General features: G+C 55.8%; 1 protein-coding gene across 1 annotated transcript in view; it reads left to right on the top strand.

The window, feature by feature from the left end:
- P3H2 (prolyl 3-hydroxylase 2) overlaps window positions 1–15073 on the top strand; it is a 19312-nt gene extending 4239 nt beyond the window's left edge. The window contains exons 4-15 of the mRNA XM_019503477.1: window positions 1919–2050; window positions 3065–3207; window positions 4648–4737; window positions 5377–5417; window positions 5790–5884; window positions 8381–8508; window positions 9163–9258; window positions 9349–9499; window positions 10346–10463; window positions 11824–11899; window positions 13713–13853; window positions 14931–15073. Coding sequence (XP_019359022.1) covers window positions 1919–2050; window positions 3065–3207; window positions 4648–4737; window positions 5377–5417; window positions 5790–5884; window positions 8381–8508; window positions 9163–9258; window positions 9349–9499; window positions 10346–10463; window positions 11824–11899; window positions 13713–13853; window positions 14931–15023 — 1304 coding nt within the window. The 3' untranslated portion in view covers window positions 15024–15073. The remainder of the gene's footprint in view (window positions 1–1918; window positions 2051–3064; window positions 3208–4647; window positions 4738–5376; window positions 5418–5789; window positions 5885–8380; window positions 8509–9162; window positions 9259–9348; window positions 9500–10345; window positions 10464–11823; window positions 11900–13712; window positions 13854–14930) is intronic.
- The last annotated feature ends 84 nt before the right edge of the window (window positions 15074–15157 follow it).

The raw sequence follows: 15157 nt of genomic DNA, 5'->3' as shown, positions 1-15157 counted from the left end.
CTTTTTGGCAAGGAGACATTCCCGGATGTTTTTAGTGATCGCTGCTCATAAGGTATCGGGGATATCCACAGTTAGCTTTTGCTGGTGCATTTCAGATGCAGGATGCCGGCACGGGTTTGACACTGAGCCGCATCCTTGCTTTGTGCCTCTCTCTCCCGTTCATGATGCCGCGCGTGTGCGGAGAACCGGGCGCCCACTCCAACAGCTCTGGGAAGCCCCGGAGGGGAGCCGGGACCGCCCCGTGTTTCCGCTGGCTTGCCCTGTGCAGTTCAGGGGCCAGCTCTTGGCAGCTCTGGGAAGCTCTCTGGTAGCAGAGCACATGTTTTTGTTTCAAGCCCATGTTTGTTCCTTAAAGACGTTCGCAGTATACAGCGAGCAGAGTCGATTTGTAAGTACATTGCAGCAAGGGCCCCAAACTGGAATCAGATGTCGGCCTTGGCTTCGGAGCGCCGCAGCTGACACAACGCGCACACTGTCTACTCCCACCCATTAGAAAGCTTGTTGAAGCAGATGTTTGCCATTCATTTTTACTCACCCAAGAGATTTGTCCTCATTAAGGAGCAATTAGCATAGGTGCTCTGCCCACAGCCTTTCCACGACTGCTGCATATACCTGAATGAGGGGCTTGAATGCTTGCATTTAACTTCCCAGCCTGGCTTGCTACCTTGTTAATCCCAACACATCACGGACACGGCGTGAAACCAATGTTAGGAGTTACATGGCTGCAAAGGGGATCGTAGGATCATAGGAAATCAGGGCTGGAAAGAACCTGAAGAAGCCCCTTGATATTTTTTTTTTTTAATCTTCTATTTTCCCCCTCTTAAGGGGGAAAAAAGAGGGAAAGCCCTAGGGCTAAAGCAGGCTCTGAACAAATCAATGTCATGGGCTGCAGCTGAGCAAAGAAAAAAAGGCTGGAATTGAGTCTGAACTGCCTGATGCTTCCTGTGCTAGCACATTAGTCTCCGAAGGGACGTGGTGCAGGAGCAATGATGAGTGGGTTGAACAGGCCCCGGGATGATATGTAGTAGAGAGCTGCCTGTTCTCTAGCCCTTTTCTGATGGACTGGATGAGTCCAGGGCCTTTCATGATTCATTTGAGCTGGTGTCCCTTTGCTCTGCTTTGGCTCATGGGATCTAACAACCTGAGTGAGCTCCCACTCCGGAGGGGTATTGCATTCATAATCAGGAGCCTGGGGGACAAGATGGATGAAGAAAGGCTGAAAGAATTAGCATTATTTAGTCTGGAGAAGAGACGACCGAGGGGGATTGAATAGCAGCCTTCACCTCCCTGCAGGGGGGCTGCAAAGAGGATGGAGCTGGACTGGTCTCAGTGAGGGCAGGTGACAGAAGGAGCAATGGGCTCAAGCTGCAGCAAGGGAGGATGAGGTTCGATATTAGGAAGAATTTTTTCAGGAGGGTGGTGAAGCACTGGGACAGGTCTCCCAGAGAGGTGGTGCAATCTCCATCCTTGGAGGTTTTGAAGACCCAGGTAGACCAAGCCTTGGCTGGGATGATGGAGTTGGGGCTGGTCCTGCTTGGAGCAGGGGGGTGGACTAGATGTGACCTCCTGAGGTCCCTGCCAGCCTCATTTTCTGTGATTCTATAAATGGTGCCTGGAAAGCGTGCAAATGCAAGCAGGGCGGTGAATAAGCCCATGACTATGGTCGTTACAAGGGAGGATGATGGGGACCTGGCACTGTGCACTGAAAGCCTGGGTCCCTCGGCTGCTGAGCCTCTCCAAAGAGAAGCTGAGCACTCAGCACCACACAGAATAGGGCCATGCATCTGTTTCTTTTGAGTTTCCATGTCACATCATGGGGAATATTGTCTCCCTGAAGCCAGGGGTGGGGGGCTGGTTCCTTCAGGGCTTGACCATCAGCCTTGTGATCTCAGAGCCCCTCATCCTTTCCCCCCTGCAGAACATTACTTGCAGGTCCTGGCTTGCAAGCAGGACTGTGTCCGAGACCTGGCCACCCGACCCGGGCGCATCTCGCCCATCGAGAACTTCCTGCCGCTCCACTACGACTACCTGCAGTTTGCCTATTACAGGGGTAAGACCCAGGTCCCCTTTTCTGACCTCTCAGGGTTGGCGTGGGGGCTTTTCCTCTTGTATTTGGGAAGTGAAATGTTCCTGCTGAAGGTGTGGGACATGCAGGCCAGAAAGCAAAGGGGGTTGCTAGACATGGACAGCAAAGGAGCCCTGCGTTGCCTTCCTCTCCTAGTGGATTTGCATCTCAGCGTGGATGCCGCTTTACAGAAGAGCACTTACTAGCTCTAACCCACCTCCTGGTCTCCAAAATGCACAGGGCTGGCTTAAAAATCATTAGATTTATTAATGAATCATGGGATTTAATTCTTTTCCAGGTTCAGGCTTGGAGGGTCACTTTATTATTATTATTCCAGCAACCAAAGGTGCTAGAAAACATTTAAATATATATATATATATAAAATGTTTAAGGAATGTAAATTCAAATAAATAAATATTGGAAGTTTTAAAGTTATGATCAAATATTTTTTAAAAAGATGGGCTTTTTATGTGATTACGTGAGTCCAGGAGCTGGGACCTGGAGATAGGAAGGGTAATGCAAGGCTCTCAGTACGATCCCCAAGTTGGCAGCACCGTCAGCGTAGTGGTGTGGTCATGTGTCTCTAATTAAGCGGCACGTAGGATAAAGACCAGGTTCTGCTAGGGAAAAAACAAGATGAATTGCAGGGTCCTACAGATGCTTGTGCCCACAAGCCCAGGAAAGGGGGGAAAGCCAAGCTGTCAGGCCTGTCCGAGAGGTATAAATCACACTGAGACCTGGCTCATGTCTTGTGTTCACCAAGGAGATCCCCTTTTAAATGCCCCCCGATATTCTTCCCCACTCCCCAACTCTGTCCTTAACTTGCTGCACGATGGTAGCATCAGTCCTCCGTGCCCTGTCCATACCAAGACCACAGGGAAGAGCTCCTGCCATCCTCCTTTCACACTTGAGTCCAGTAGCACTAATGAAATCTCTTAGCTCAATAAAGCCATGAAGCCTCTTCTTCCTCCCCTAACCCCCTGCTGTCTTCCTCCGCAGTCGGCGAGTACACCAAAGCCCTCGAGTGTGCAAAATCCTACCTGCTCTTCCACCCGGACGACCAGGACGTCTTGGAAAATGTAGTCTATTATGAGAGCCTCTTGGAAGACAAGGTGGACCCAGAGACCATCGTCCCCAGGGAGGTGAGGATCAATGCAGCGAGAGGATCCCCAGTGGCCCAGCGCCTCGCTGGAGCATCATTTGGAAGTTGCTTAATTAGTGCATCGGCCAAGCGGTTTTGTGCTGCCATCCGTGTGGAGGAAAGGGCAAGAGAGCAAAGGGGTGCATGGTGTTCACACCAGCGTAAATCCAGATTAACTGGCAAAGCTGAGCACAGGCCTCTTTTTTTCAGTCTGTGTAATGGGGGTAAAATATAACCAGCCCTGGCAGAAGCAATGATGTGATATGCTTGCGGGTTTGCAGGAAGTTGCTTGGGAGGGGAGAGATGTAGGAGTAATGTTGTAAAATATTTCCCTGAGGGAAGCAACTGAGGTCAGCCTTGCTCCTGAGTCATTTAGGGCAAGATTGGACAAAGTCCGTGTGGTGGGAACAGCCTTGCCCTGGCTGTTGGGATGAGCCGATAGCTGTTGTGTGATCAGCATGGAAACGGACCTCCTGGTCTGAGTCATTTTTATCTGTGCTTCAGGGACTGCCTTTCCCATCACGCAGACATGAGAAATCATGTCCTCGTGGGGCTGCACCCACTCCTTGTCGCAGCACTGGGGCGGGCCTGGGCTCTCCATTTCCTTGGGAAATCCAGGATTCAGGAAAAAAGTTTCTGTTCTAAAATGGAGCAAGTTTAGATGTAGTTTCAACAGCAGTAACAGCAATCAGTGATGATGACTGGAGCTGGACTGGTCTCAGTGGGGGCAGATGACAAGGAGCAATGGGTTCAAGCTGCAGCAAGGAAAGTTGAGGTTGGATATTAGGAAAAACTCTCTCACTAGGAGGATAGTAAAATACTGCAACAGGCTCCCCAGAGAGGTGGTGGAGTCTCCATCCTTGGAGGTGTTTAAGACAAAGCCTTGTCTGGGATGATGTAGCTGGGGCTGGCTCTGTATGGAGCAGCCGGTTGGACTAGATGTGACCTCTGAGCTCCCTCCCAGCCCTCGTTTCTAGGATTGTATAATTTTATATCCCTTTGCAGTTGAGGAGCATTTATCTTTTATAATTTTATCTTTTATGATTGCCTTACCCATGGGTTTAGAGTTTGTATGTAGAGTTTAGATTATGTAGAGTTTAGCTAAAACATGTAGTTTGAGATGAAAGTATAGATATGTAGAGTTTAGATTATGGTTTGTCTGAGGTGGTTTGGATGGGGCTGTTCCTCCATGGCCAGAGAGCAAGGAGGAGGGAGCCTGGCTGTCTTGCAGTGCTCAGGATCCTCACTTGGGTGGCTTTTCCTGCATGTTCAGCGTGGAGCCAGCCCCAGGGAGCTATTATAGCATCCCCCTGCCTCCATCCCAGCATGGAAATCAGCTTAAAACCCACAACCCCGTTTGAGAAGGAATTTTTTTGAGGGAAGGGTGCATTGCTTGGGCCTTCTTACACCTCTGATTGCCTTCCCTTCTTTATCCTTTAAGGAGGCTGCAACATTTCTGAGATGTCACAGGCTGGAGTCTCACCTGCTAAAGATGGGTGCAGCGGGCCTGGGATTCCTCTACACGGAGCCGGTAACAGCAGGGACCCCCCTACCATGAGTGCTTGTCATCGGTGGTGTCATTCAGGTCTCCTGTTCCCATCAGCGAGGCCAGGCAATGCAGGGGGGAGCAGGGTGTCTTAAACGAGCGATCCCAGCTTGAATCAAGGTGTCCTTATGGGCACGGCAGGTGCTGATAAGTGTGTCTTCACTGCACAGCCCCTGTTTGCTGCAGGCTGGAGATGGCAGCTGAGGCAGGAAGAGGCTAAGTGACAGAGTGGGAAATCAGGATGCATTTTTGGGGGGAAGCACCCACCTCTGAGTACCCTGGATTTGTTCTGGTTCCCAGCCAGGCAGCCTTGGCCCATGGTCTGAGATGAGTCTGGACCCCGAACCTAATGTGTTTCATCCCCCAAAAAGTGGAAGCTCAAGCAACAGGACCCCTGCTTCAGCCTGCTTGGGTGGAGGAAGGTGTGCGCGTGTGTGCGAATGAGCATGTGCAAGTGAGAGCTAACCTTGCAATCAAAGGACAGCCTGCACACTAGGATGAGGCATCCCCATATGTTCCCGGGAGCCAGAGAAACCCAAACCTTTCATTTCTTCCCCTGAAACGAGCTCCTCCATCTGCTCTGCTCCTTCCCTCCAAGACCCCAGCCTCTCCCTCTCATTGCAGAACTACTGGAACCGGTATGGGGCCCGGCAGGATGAGCACAGGTGAGCCGCACACCCCTCCCCACCTTGTTTTAGGAGCTTTTGGGTGCACGAGGATGGTGTCCTGCAGCGGGGGCTGCAGTGGGCTGCGACCAGGTCTGTCCACTTTGAAGGGAGATGTTGCCTCTGCCCCACTGACCTCTACCACCCCACTGCAGGCGCTACGTGCGGGTAGGATTCACCCCCGAGCTCCCTGCTAACATCAGCACACCCTCACCCGGGAGGGATGCCTCATTGTTCATATTTCACAGATGGAGGGGCCCAAATCTGCGAGTCCCTGACCCCCTTCCCCAAGCCGCTTCCCTAACATTTCCCATCAGAGGACGCTTGCCTGAGACCCGCAGGGAACTCACCAGTGTCCCTTTTGTCGCGCAGCGTCCCCTCCAGCGTCAGCAGCGAGCCGGACGCGGGTCCCAGGCTGGTGATGGGCAAGAAGCCGGCTCCCAAGATGGACCGAGAGCTGCGGGAGGGTGAGTTTGCCTGCGTCCGGGAGCTGCAGAGCTCCCCGCCGGTCTGCAAGGCAGGTCTGAAACGCCCCAGGAGGAAGCACAGCCGACCCACTGCCCCCTGCCTCTGGCCTGGCCTGGCCAGACAGGAGGGGATGGATAGGTCCACCCTCGAGCTGTGCTAGGTGCATGCCGAGTCCTGCTCCTAGCTTCAGGCATGCTTGTTAGCTTACTATGTGGCTGTGTTGTCTCTGCCAGGATTCAGCATGTGTTTGGGGGTTGATCTGATCCAACGTGCCCCCTCCCTACCTCTGCCTAGCACCTTCCATCCCCTGAGCATGGTCCCAACACCCATCCTCTCCTAATGGGATTAATGCTTTCCCTGTTCCCCGGGGTCACCCAGCCAGGGACAGAGGGAACGGTGAGGCTTTGAGGTTTCCTAGCAGCCCTCTCTCCCCCCCAGCCCCTTTCCTCCAGTGTGAATCAACTGCATCCACATTCCCGTTGTTCCTGATTGCACGTCCGCCCCCCAGAATTGGGGCCAACGGGGGCTTGTGTTGGTCTTGCAGGTCCCCCAGAGGATGCTTTTGGGCTGGCTCGGCATGATTTGCACTGGTTGAGCCCAATCCAAATTGCCGTGGCTCCTGATTTCCACCTCACGTCAGAATCTGGCCCTTGGTAGCATCTCGATTTAGCCAAAGCAAACACCCGTGCCCCTGCGGCCCATCTGGCCTGTCCTGCTATACACGTGGCCTCGGTTCTTGGAGCATCTCCCTTCCCGAGCGACCTGAGCCCCGGCGCGCCGCAGAGGCCAAGGTGTCATTAGCGCTGGCAAGGCCTTTCAGCGGGGCTTCCCCAGTGCTGGAGCTGTCATCGGGGCCTGGCCAAGCGCACCCCAAAGTGCAATGTGAGGATGCGGGTTTCCAAGCATGGAAATGAGGGATACAGCCACTGAATTGAAACTTCCTGGACCATAAATGCTGGAGGCTGCAAGGGAAAGAGTGACAGGGGAAAGACCTTGGTCATATCCAGTTCGCTCCCCCTTCCAGCCTCCGCGTGACACAGGGGACCTGGGCAGGATGGGTCTGACCCATGGCAGGTCTTATGTTATTATGAAAGCGCCTGGGGTGCACGAGCTCTGGACCGTGGGCTGCCTTCCTGACACATCTGCATTCATTATGGATATTGCCAAGCAACGACACTCACCATGAGGGAGGTCATCCCCCCTCCAGATGCCTAAATCACCTTTGCAGACCATCTCGTGGGCGAGCAGTGAGCTCCTCGCGCAGTATCCTATATCCTCTGGCCGCGGACGCTTCCAAGGCCGGAAACGAGCTGCCGTTGACACGCACGCAAAGGCTTAAGAGAAACACTGTGCCGTGGCGCATGGAAAGAGAGCCTGTGCCGCTGCTTCCTCCTCTTTATTGCAGCTTTCTAACAACAGGCACATTTCCCAGGATTTAAAAGCATTTTACCTTGCTCCCCGAGCAAACATCTGGATTGAGTTTCTGGTGCGGTGTCCTGCTGGGTTTCAGCGCTCTGCTTTGCTGCTGGGATGAGTGTGGCATCACCCCTCTCCGGAGAGCGGGTGGGCGTCGAGCATGCATGAGCCAGGGATGCTCATCAGGTCCTGGCTCGGCATGCAAAAAATTCACCTCTCTGCCTAGGTCCCAGCAGAACTGGGGGAAAAGCAACCCAGGTGATGCCCTTGTCTCTCCCACTTCTTCCCCGTGGCCTGCTCTAGAGCACCGGGACCAAAGGAGAAGGGCTGGAGCGGACAGTTTTGTACAAAAAAAAGTATCCTGGACTTGAAAAGCTGGTTCCAGCCCCAAAGAGCCTAAAAAAAGCCTTCAGCAGCAGGGCAGAGCAGAGCAGAGGAGGAGAGAAAGCCTGGCCATTGTCCCCAAAAAAAAGCTGATCCCATGTGTGTGGGGCACGGCTCCTGAGTCAGACCTTAATTGCTGGAGGCTGCAAGAGGAAGAGGAAGAGGGAAACCCAGCTCTCTCCCTATCAGCCTTTGCTCTCTGTAACAGGAGACTGGGGAAGATGGACCTTGCTCCGATGGCAGCTCTTAGGGTCTCCCGGGGCAGGGGAAGGGGCCGGCTCTGCGGTGTCGGGGTCCCAGGACCCCTTTCCCCCGCCGAGAGCCCATGGGGCGAATCCCCACAGCGCCCTGCACATTAGCACTGACAATGCCGATGGCAATTCAAGAGCCCGGGGCTGGAAGCCAGGCCCGGGAAGGCTCCCACCAGACGCGGGCGGGGGAACATTTCAGGGCCAGCTATAAAATAGGTTTACGTTGGCCGCCGTTCACAGAGCCGGGGAACACGGCCCGCGTGTTTGCAGGGGGCCGCGTGAGATAGTGGAAAATGTGGAGACCCTTGCTGGGTTTCCACGGCCTCCGTCGGCGTGGCTGACCCCCGGCCAGATCCTGCTGTGCCTTGCGCGGCGGGAAAGCCGTGGACGCGCGCCAGGGTGACTTCAGCTGTGTGCTCAGGGGGGCTGTTTTTGTCCCGGCAGGGGGGCCTCTGCTCTACGACCACGTGAAGCTCGTCTACAACTCCACGCAGCTCAACGGCATCCAGCGCGTGCTGCTGGACGGCGTCCTGTCCGAGGAGGAGTGCCGCGAGCTCCACCGAGTGGCCACCGTGAGTAGCCGGGACTACGGGGAACAGGGATGACCCCCAAAGCCCCACGCAGCAGAGAGTGGGCTAGAAGCACCAAGGGAATAAAAATAAAATCCCAGTCCTGTACCTAGCCCCCAAGCCAGGCTGCCCCATGCTGCATTCAGGGGCGCGTACCAGTAAAAAGCCGCGGGCTTCTCTGTTAGCTGATGGTGGGGGGGAGCTCACGCGCCATACAATCACGAAGGGTGTGAGCAAAGGGACTAGGGAACCACCAAATCTCAGATACCACAGCCCAGGGCATCTGAGATCAGGAAGGTTTCAAACTAGCAAGAGAAATGAGATTTTTTTTATTGCAACATGTTAACTGGTGGAACTCATCGCTGCAGGAGGTAGGAAAAGCTGAGCCAGGTTCAGAGCAGAGCTAGATACATCCCTGGGTGGTAGACACAGTAATATCTATTAAACATGGCAGCCAGAGGGGTTTCCCTTGGCATCTCTAACCCAGCGCTAGCAGATGCCAGGAGGTAAAGAGGCTGCAGCCCGCCAGCAATGATAGCTGAGCCCATTGGGCTCCATCAGCGTCGTTCGTGATGTGGGGGCATTTGAGGAGGGGGAGAGCAATGATGCAGATGGCTCTTGTTGGGGCTGTTTCATCCCTCTCACCCTTGTCTGCAGGGCATCGTGATGGCTGGTGACGGCTACCGCGGGAAGACCTCGCCCCACACCCCCAGCGAGAAGTTCGAAGGTGCCACCGTCCTTAAGGCTCTCAAGGTGCGTCACGCCAGGTGCCGTGAGCGCCGCCCCCTCCCTCACCCTCCCAGCCCACCGGCTCACTCACCGCATGCCTCGGTTTCCCCGCAGCACGGCTTCGAGGGGCGCGTGCCCATGCAGAGCGCCCGCCTGCTGTACGACGTCAGCGAGAGGGCGCGCCGCATCGTGGAGTCCTACTTCCAGCTCAACGCCACGCTCTACTTCTCCTACACCCACATGGTGTGTCGCACCGCGCTGCCCGGTACGTCCTCGGGGCGATGGCAGCTCGTCTGCACCCGGGAGGGCCCTGGAGCATCTTCTCCCCCTCGTCCTCATTTGTCGTCCCCCCCATCCTTAATTGTCGCACTCCTTAATTAAGGGAGGCTTGTGGTTTTCTCAGTGGGCGTGGGCCCACAGGTCCCTTGGTGCAACCATGTCTCCGGCCATGGCAAGTAGCAGGTGCTTCAGAGCAGGGGTCAGCAACCCTTCACGAAGAGCAGGCTGGACTCATGCACCTCACCTCTAATGCATCTTTCACGAAGAGCAGGCCAGATTAGTGCACCTCAGCCCAGCCCCACCTGCTCACCATTAAAACACCTTTGGTGCATGCAGCTTTCCAGTTCCTGAGGAAGGGGCAATGGCTAAGGGGCAAACCTCAGCTTCATATCCCATCTCAAAAGGAGGGAGGCTAGATGGCAAGATTGGAGTGGGCAGAAGAACTGGAGACGGGGGAGCAATTTTCCCCTTGCTCCCTGCTTGCCAGCTGCAGGCTGCCTGGGTCTCGTAGCTCGGCTGTGGGCTGTGCCAGTCCCCTCCGGCCTGCCCAGCTTGTCTACGTGACCCCTGAGGGTAGGCTTGTGCTTGCTGAGCCAGGTGATATCTCTCCGCAGGCTGTAGGTTGCAGACCCCTGCTTTAGAGGAACAGGATACATCCCTGTATCCTCTACTGAGCATCTTAAGCCTCCAGCCCAGATGTTCCCTTTTTCTCCCATCGCCTTTGGTTCCAGCTGACGGCCGGGAGTGGGTGAGGGGTCTCGGGGAACATGTCACTCCCATCTCATCCCACCCATCCTCCTCTCCTCCCTCCTGTCCCCATGGTCCTGCCTAGGCCAGCAGGAGAAGCGGAACGACCTGAGCCACCCCATCCACGCTGACAACTGCCTGCTGGACCCCGAGGCCAACGAGTGCTGGAAGGAGCCCCCAGCCTACACCTTCAGGGACTACAGGTAGGCATGCCGGGCCAAGACCCTGTGCATCCACAGCTGCACGGGGGAAAAGGCATCATCCTAGCCACGTGCGACTGGAAGGGCCCAGGGATGGGCTTCTTGCACAGCGTCCGCTTGGCCAAATTGCACCAACCTCTCTGCCTCGCCCGTAAGACAGCCCTAAGCTGGGGGACTGCTTCCCAGAGACTTGTGGTCTTTGCAAGCATGGAAAATGTTTACTGCTCTTTGCTTAAATCTTGCTAATAGTGCAAATCTTGCTTCTGTCTGATCTGAGCTGCTCAACCTGATGCAACTTCCAGAGACACTTCTCCAGGTATTCCTGCCACAGGTTCCCCAGTGAGTGAAGACACTGGTTAGAAAACAGATAGCCTTTCCTCCCGGTTTTTGCCTAGCTAACACGGGACCAATGCCGGGCTCCACAAACCCAAAGCTGTTCTGCAAACAAACATCTTAATACAGGCATACATTGTGTGAACGGTCCCAGCATGCGGATGCTCACAGGTAGATCGTATTCCTCCCCCGTGCCTTCAGATTCAATTTCCACATCCTTTGACTGTGGAAACCAAGTCACTCCAGGGGTTGTGCCTGGATGGAGGAGATCGCTGAATGGAGGGTGTTTGCAATCAGGCTTACCCACCTGAGACTGACACTTCCCAGTCATAGTTTCATAGTTTCTAGGGTCGGAAAGGACCTGAGCAGATCATCGCGTCTGACCCCCCGCCATGGCAGGAAAGATTACTGGGGTCAAACAACCCCAGCAAGTCCTTTCAAGCATCCTTGTGACATCCCCAGATGAACCTGCTTATCCTAAGGCAGCCGACGCAACCCCCACACCATGGTGCCTAGGTCACGAGACTGGTCTTTCTCTTAAGATATTGGCCGCTGGGAGGAAGGAAATGCATCCCTTCTGGGTTTAGATGCAACCCAAAAGAAGCAGGTCTCCAGCAACCCCCAGTCCCAGCACATCGCCCCTCTGCAAGGACCGCTCAACCCTTGCAGGACAGGAGAGAACGGAGGCACTAAAGCAGTCGTTCTTAATCATTTCAGACAATGCTCTTGGTTTTCACTCTTTTTTTGCCTGCAAAAAATAGTAGAGCATCTTTTTTCTGTTGCAAAAAACACAGAAAGACCCCAATACTTGAAATCCCTGGGTTTAATCTTGTGAATTAAGTTTGCACACCTCACAGTGCTGACACTGAGCAGCACCCTCGAAAGGATCTCAAGGCACCCCAGGGTGCTGTGGTTCCCCTGGTTGAGCATCGCTGCCCTAAACTATTACGAGCCTGAGTCGAACCCAGTGGCCAGACGTGCTTCCCGCGTCACCGTCACGGCTCCTCACCGTGCCGTTGTCTCCTCCTAGCGCCCTGCTCTACATGAATGCGGATTTCGAGGGAGGGGAGTTCATCTTCACCGAGATGGATGCCAAGACCATTACTGTAAGTCAGCGCTTTCTGGGATATAGCGTTTGCGAGCTGGTGGCTGGGTTTTGTTTCCGTGCAATGCCTGCGCCTTCCCTGAGGATGCTGGTGTCGGGCTAGGGCGGGCCACGGTCCCCTGGGAATCGCCATCTGCACAGCCTGTCTTATCCGTAATGCACAGTGCAGGCATCGCCATCGGTCGCCCCCGCTACGCTCGAAAGCGGTGCAGAGCTACTCGGTTTATTGGCCCGCTTGCTCCTGATGTTTTTAAGGGCAGCTTGGACAAACACGTGGCTGGGATGAGTTAGTCAAAGACCATCCTGCCCTGAGCAGGGCCCTGCTGACCCGTCTTTTCTATATTCCTCCGACTCTATCCCCTCAAGATTCAGGTCTGCTTTCCAGTAGCAGCCTCTGGTCTTGGCTCTGTTGGTCTGAGGCACAACAGGTTAAAGATCTCCCCTTCCCGAGCCGGTCGCGATGCTTCCCGTGCTGGAGGTTTGCTGAGCTCTTGCAGCCCCTCGTGGCCAGACGTGCAGTCGCAGCGCGGCAGCTCTGCGCAGAGCTGTGCGATGCCCTCTGGAAACGCGTTGCCGCAGGGCTCGGGGGGGCTGCAGGGGTCCGGCCCGCTGCACTCCCCCCTCCACGGGACTTGGGAGGAGAGGCTGAGGGAACTGGGCTCGCTGCAGAAGGGAAGACCGAGGGGGATTGAATAGCAGCCTTCACCTCCCTGCAGGGGGGTGCAAAGAGGATGGAGCTGGACGGGTCTCAGTGGTGCAGATGACAGAAGGAGCAATGGGCTCAAGCTGCAGCAAGGGAAGTTGAGGTTGGATGTTAGGAAAAACTCTCTCACTAGGAGGGTTGGTGAAGCCCTGGAACAGGTTACCCAGGCCGGTGGTGAAGTCTCCATCCTTGGAGGTTTTAAAGATAAAGCCCTGGCTGGGATGATGTAGTTGAGGCTGGTCCTGCTTGGAGCAGGGGAGTAGACTAGATATGACTCCTTGAGGTCCCTGCCAGCCCTCGTTGTCTGTGATTGTCCCCCGCCCTCACCAGCCACCTTACAGCAAGTCCTTTTGAATATCCAGGACGCTCTGCTCCTGGCCTTCGAGCAAGGCAAGACCCGAATACACGGCTCTCAGCCTCGTTACTTAGACTCCAGCCTCGCCCTGGGGCAAGAGCCAGCTTAATTTTTGACTATGGAAAAATACCAGAGCAGTTCTTCTGTTGCAGAGAGCTCAGCGGGGCCGCGCCAGGGCAGGATGGGTTTGATGTTCTGGATTCCTGTTTGAAACCTTGGGGTTTCTCTTGTGAAACCCATGGAGAGGCTTGCACCCCTGTCATGGCGCGGCACCCCAGGCTTGCTGCACGTCCCTGGTGGAGAAGTGCTGGTCTAGAGAGGGGCCCGTTTTCCAAAGGGCCTCAGCTTTTCCCCCACCATGGCCGAGTTCAGCCTGTGTAGCAGAGCTTCTTGGCCTGCAAGGAAGATCGCACCGAGCCTGTTCCTCTGCCCAGCCCTGAAGGCACCTGTGCTTCCACCAGTCAAGCCCCCCAGGCACTTCCACGGCCCTGGGGACGTTCGCCCACCCACCTCCTCCAGGGCTCATGTGGGAAGGGTTGGAGTGCAGCCAGGCCCAGCTGGAGGAGGGCAGCAAAGGGTGCGAGTCCCGTCCCTGCCTGAGCTGCAAGTCTCCCCCCAGGGCACGGGCCCTGGCAGCTCCATCTGCCTCCAGAGCCTGCTTGCAAGGGGTTGGGGACAGTGGGGCAGTGCTGGTCTCCGTGCTGCTCAGGGGGTCTGTGCGTTGTGGAGTGTGCACCTCTCCGTTGCTTCCCACAGGCCTCAATCAAGCCCAGGTGCGGGCGCATGATCAGCTTCTCGTCCGGCGGGGAGAACCCGCACGGTGTGCGGGCCGTCACCAAAGGGCAGCGCTGCGCCGTGGCGCTGTGGTTCACCTTGGACCCTCTGTACCGGGAGCTGGTGAGTGCATGCAGCGCGACGGGGGCCTTGTGCAAGTCCTGTCCCATGGGGGAGGGCAGGGAAAAGGCACTTCTGCCTCTCCTGGCACCATCATGGGTACGGAGAAGGGCTCCCCGGGAGACCCCTGGCTGTTCCCCTAGGCCGGCGGGACCCACCTGTAGCTGCCTCATATACCACCGAGCAGTTCAGGACGTCATGTTAGAGATGAAAGGAAATGCCCAACCAACCCCAGTCCAAGCAGAAACCCCACAAATGCAGGAGCTGTTTTGCATCCTAGCATTGGGTTGTATCCTTGCCACAGACTCTCTTCGCGGCCATGGGCAAGTCCCCTAACCAGTTTGCACCTTGTTCCCCCGCCGGGGAAAGGAGGACAAGCTCCTGCACAGGGGCTGTGGTGAGAAGCTCCTCCATCGTTCAGGAGCTGCCTGGTTTCAGGGCAATGCAAACAGGGAGGTTGCATGAGGCCAGCATGGGCCAGCACCTGGCAACGTCACCGCTGCTCTGCGGGTGAGTGGGGAAGAGTCGGAGCTGGATGCTGAGTCTCGGCATTGGGCCCCCTGGCAGGGAAACACCCCTCTACCCACGTCGTTTGGGACCCAGGTTGGTCCCTGAACCCGGCTGCTCTGGTGCCTCCTGCTCCCCACAAGGTCTCTCCTGCCCCACACCCGTCGTGGGCTCTCTAGACCCAGCAGACACACAGCGCCCGTGATGCTAAAGGGCAGGGATAAGAGGGGCATGCCCGAGGGTCCCCCCAGCCAAGACTGGCGCAGCAGCAGGTGCTGCAAAGCGGTTTTGCTTCTGGGAGGATGCTGGGGAGTGAGGACGCCCCGTGGCTGGTGCATGTAATATCCAGGGACGTGTCCCCATAGACCCGCACAGGAAGACAGCGCTTTTGAGGAGCTGGGCACTGTATTTAAGGGTGGATGCACTGTGGCTTTATAAGGGGCATCGTGATACTTTCCAGGTCCCTCCAGACATGCCCTGTGCTCGTATCTAAAGCATCTTTCACCATCCCAGACCGGCTCCAGGGCTAATGGATGCAGGCTGGCACTGACGCTGCCTCTCCCTTCTCCGCAGGAGCGGATCCAGGCGGACGAAGTGATAACACAGTTAGACCAGGAGCACCCGGGCACGGAGGAATTGAACATCAACCCGCGGGACGAGCTCTGAGCCCCGCTTGAGAGACTCTATTCTCTATTTATTTAATATTGCTGATCTAATGAGAACCCGTCTATTTTTGTACAGAGCCTCGGTATAAGTTAACGGGGGGGGGGGGGGGGGGGGGGGGGGGGCCCCCCGGGGGG

This window comes from Gavialis gangeticus, unplaced genomic scaffold, assembly GCF_001723915.1.
Source record: "Gavialis gangeticus isolate Ggan-Ray unplaced genomic scaffold, GavGan_comp1, whole genome shotgun sequence".
NCBI classification, from domain to species: Eukaryota; Metazoa; Chordata; order Crocodylia; family Gavialidae; genus Gavialis; species Gavialis gangeticus.
Note: the sequence above shows the minus strand (reverse complement) of the source record. Positions and strands in the feature narration are given on the sequence as shown.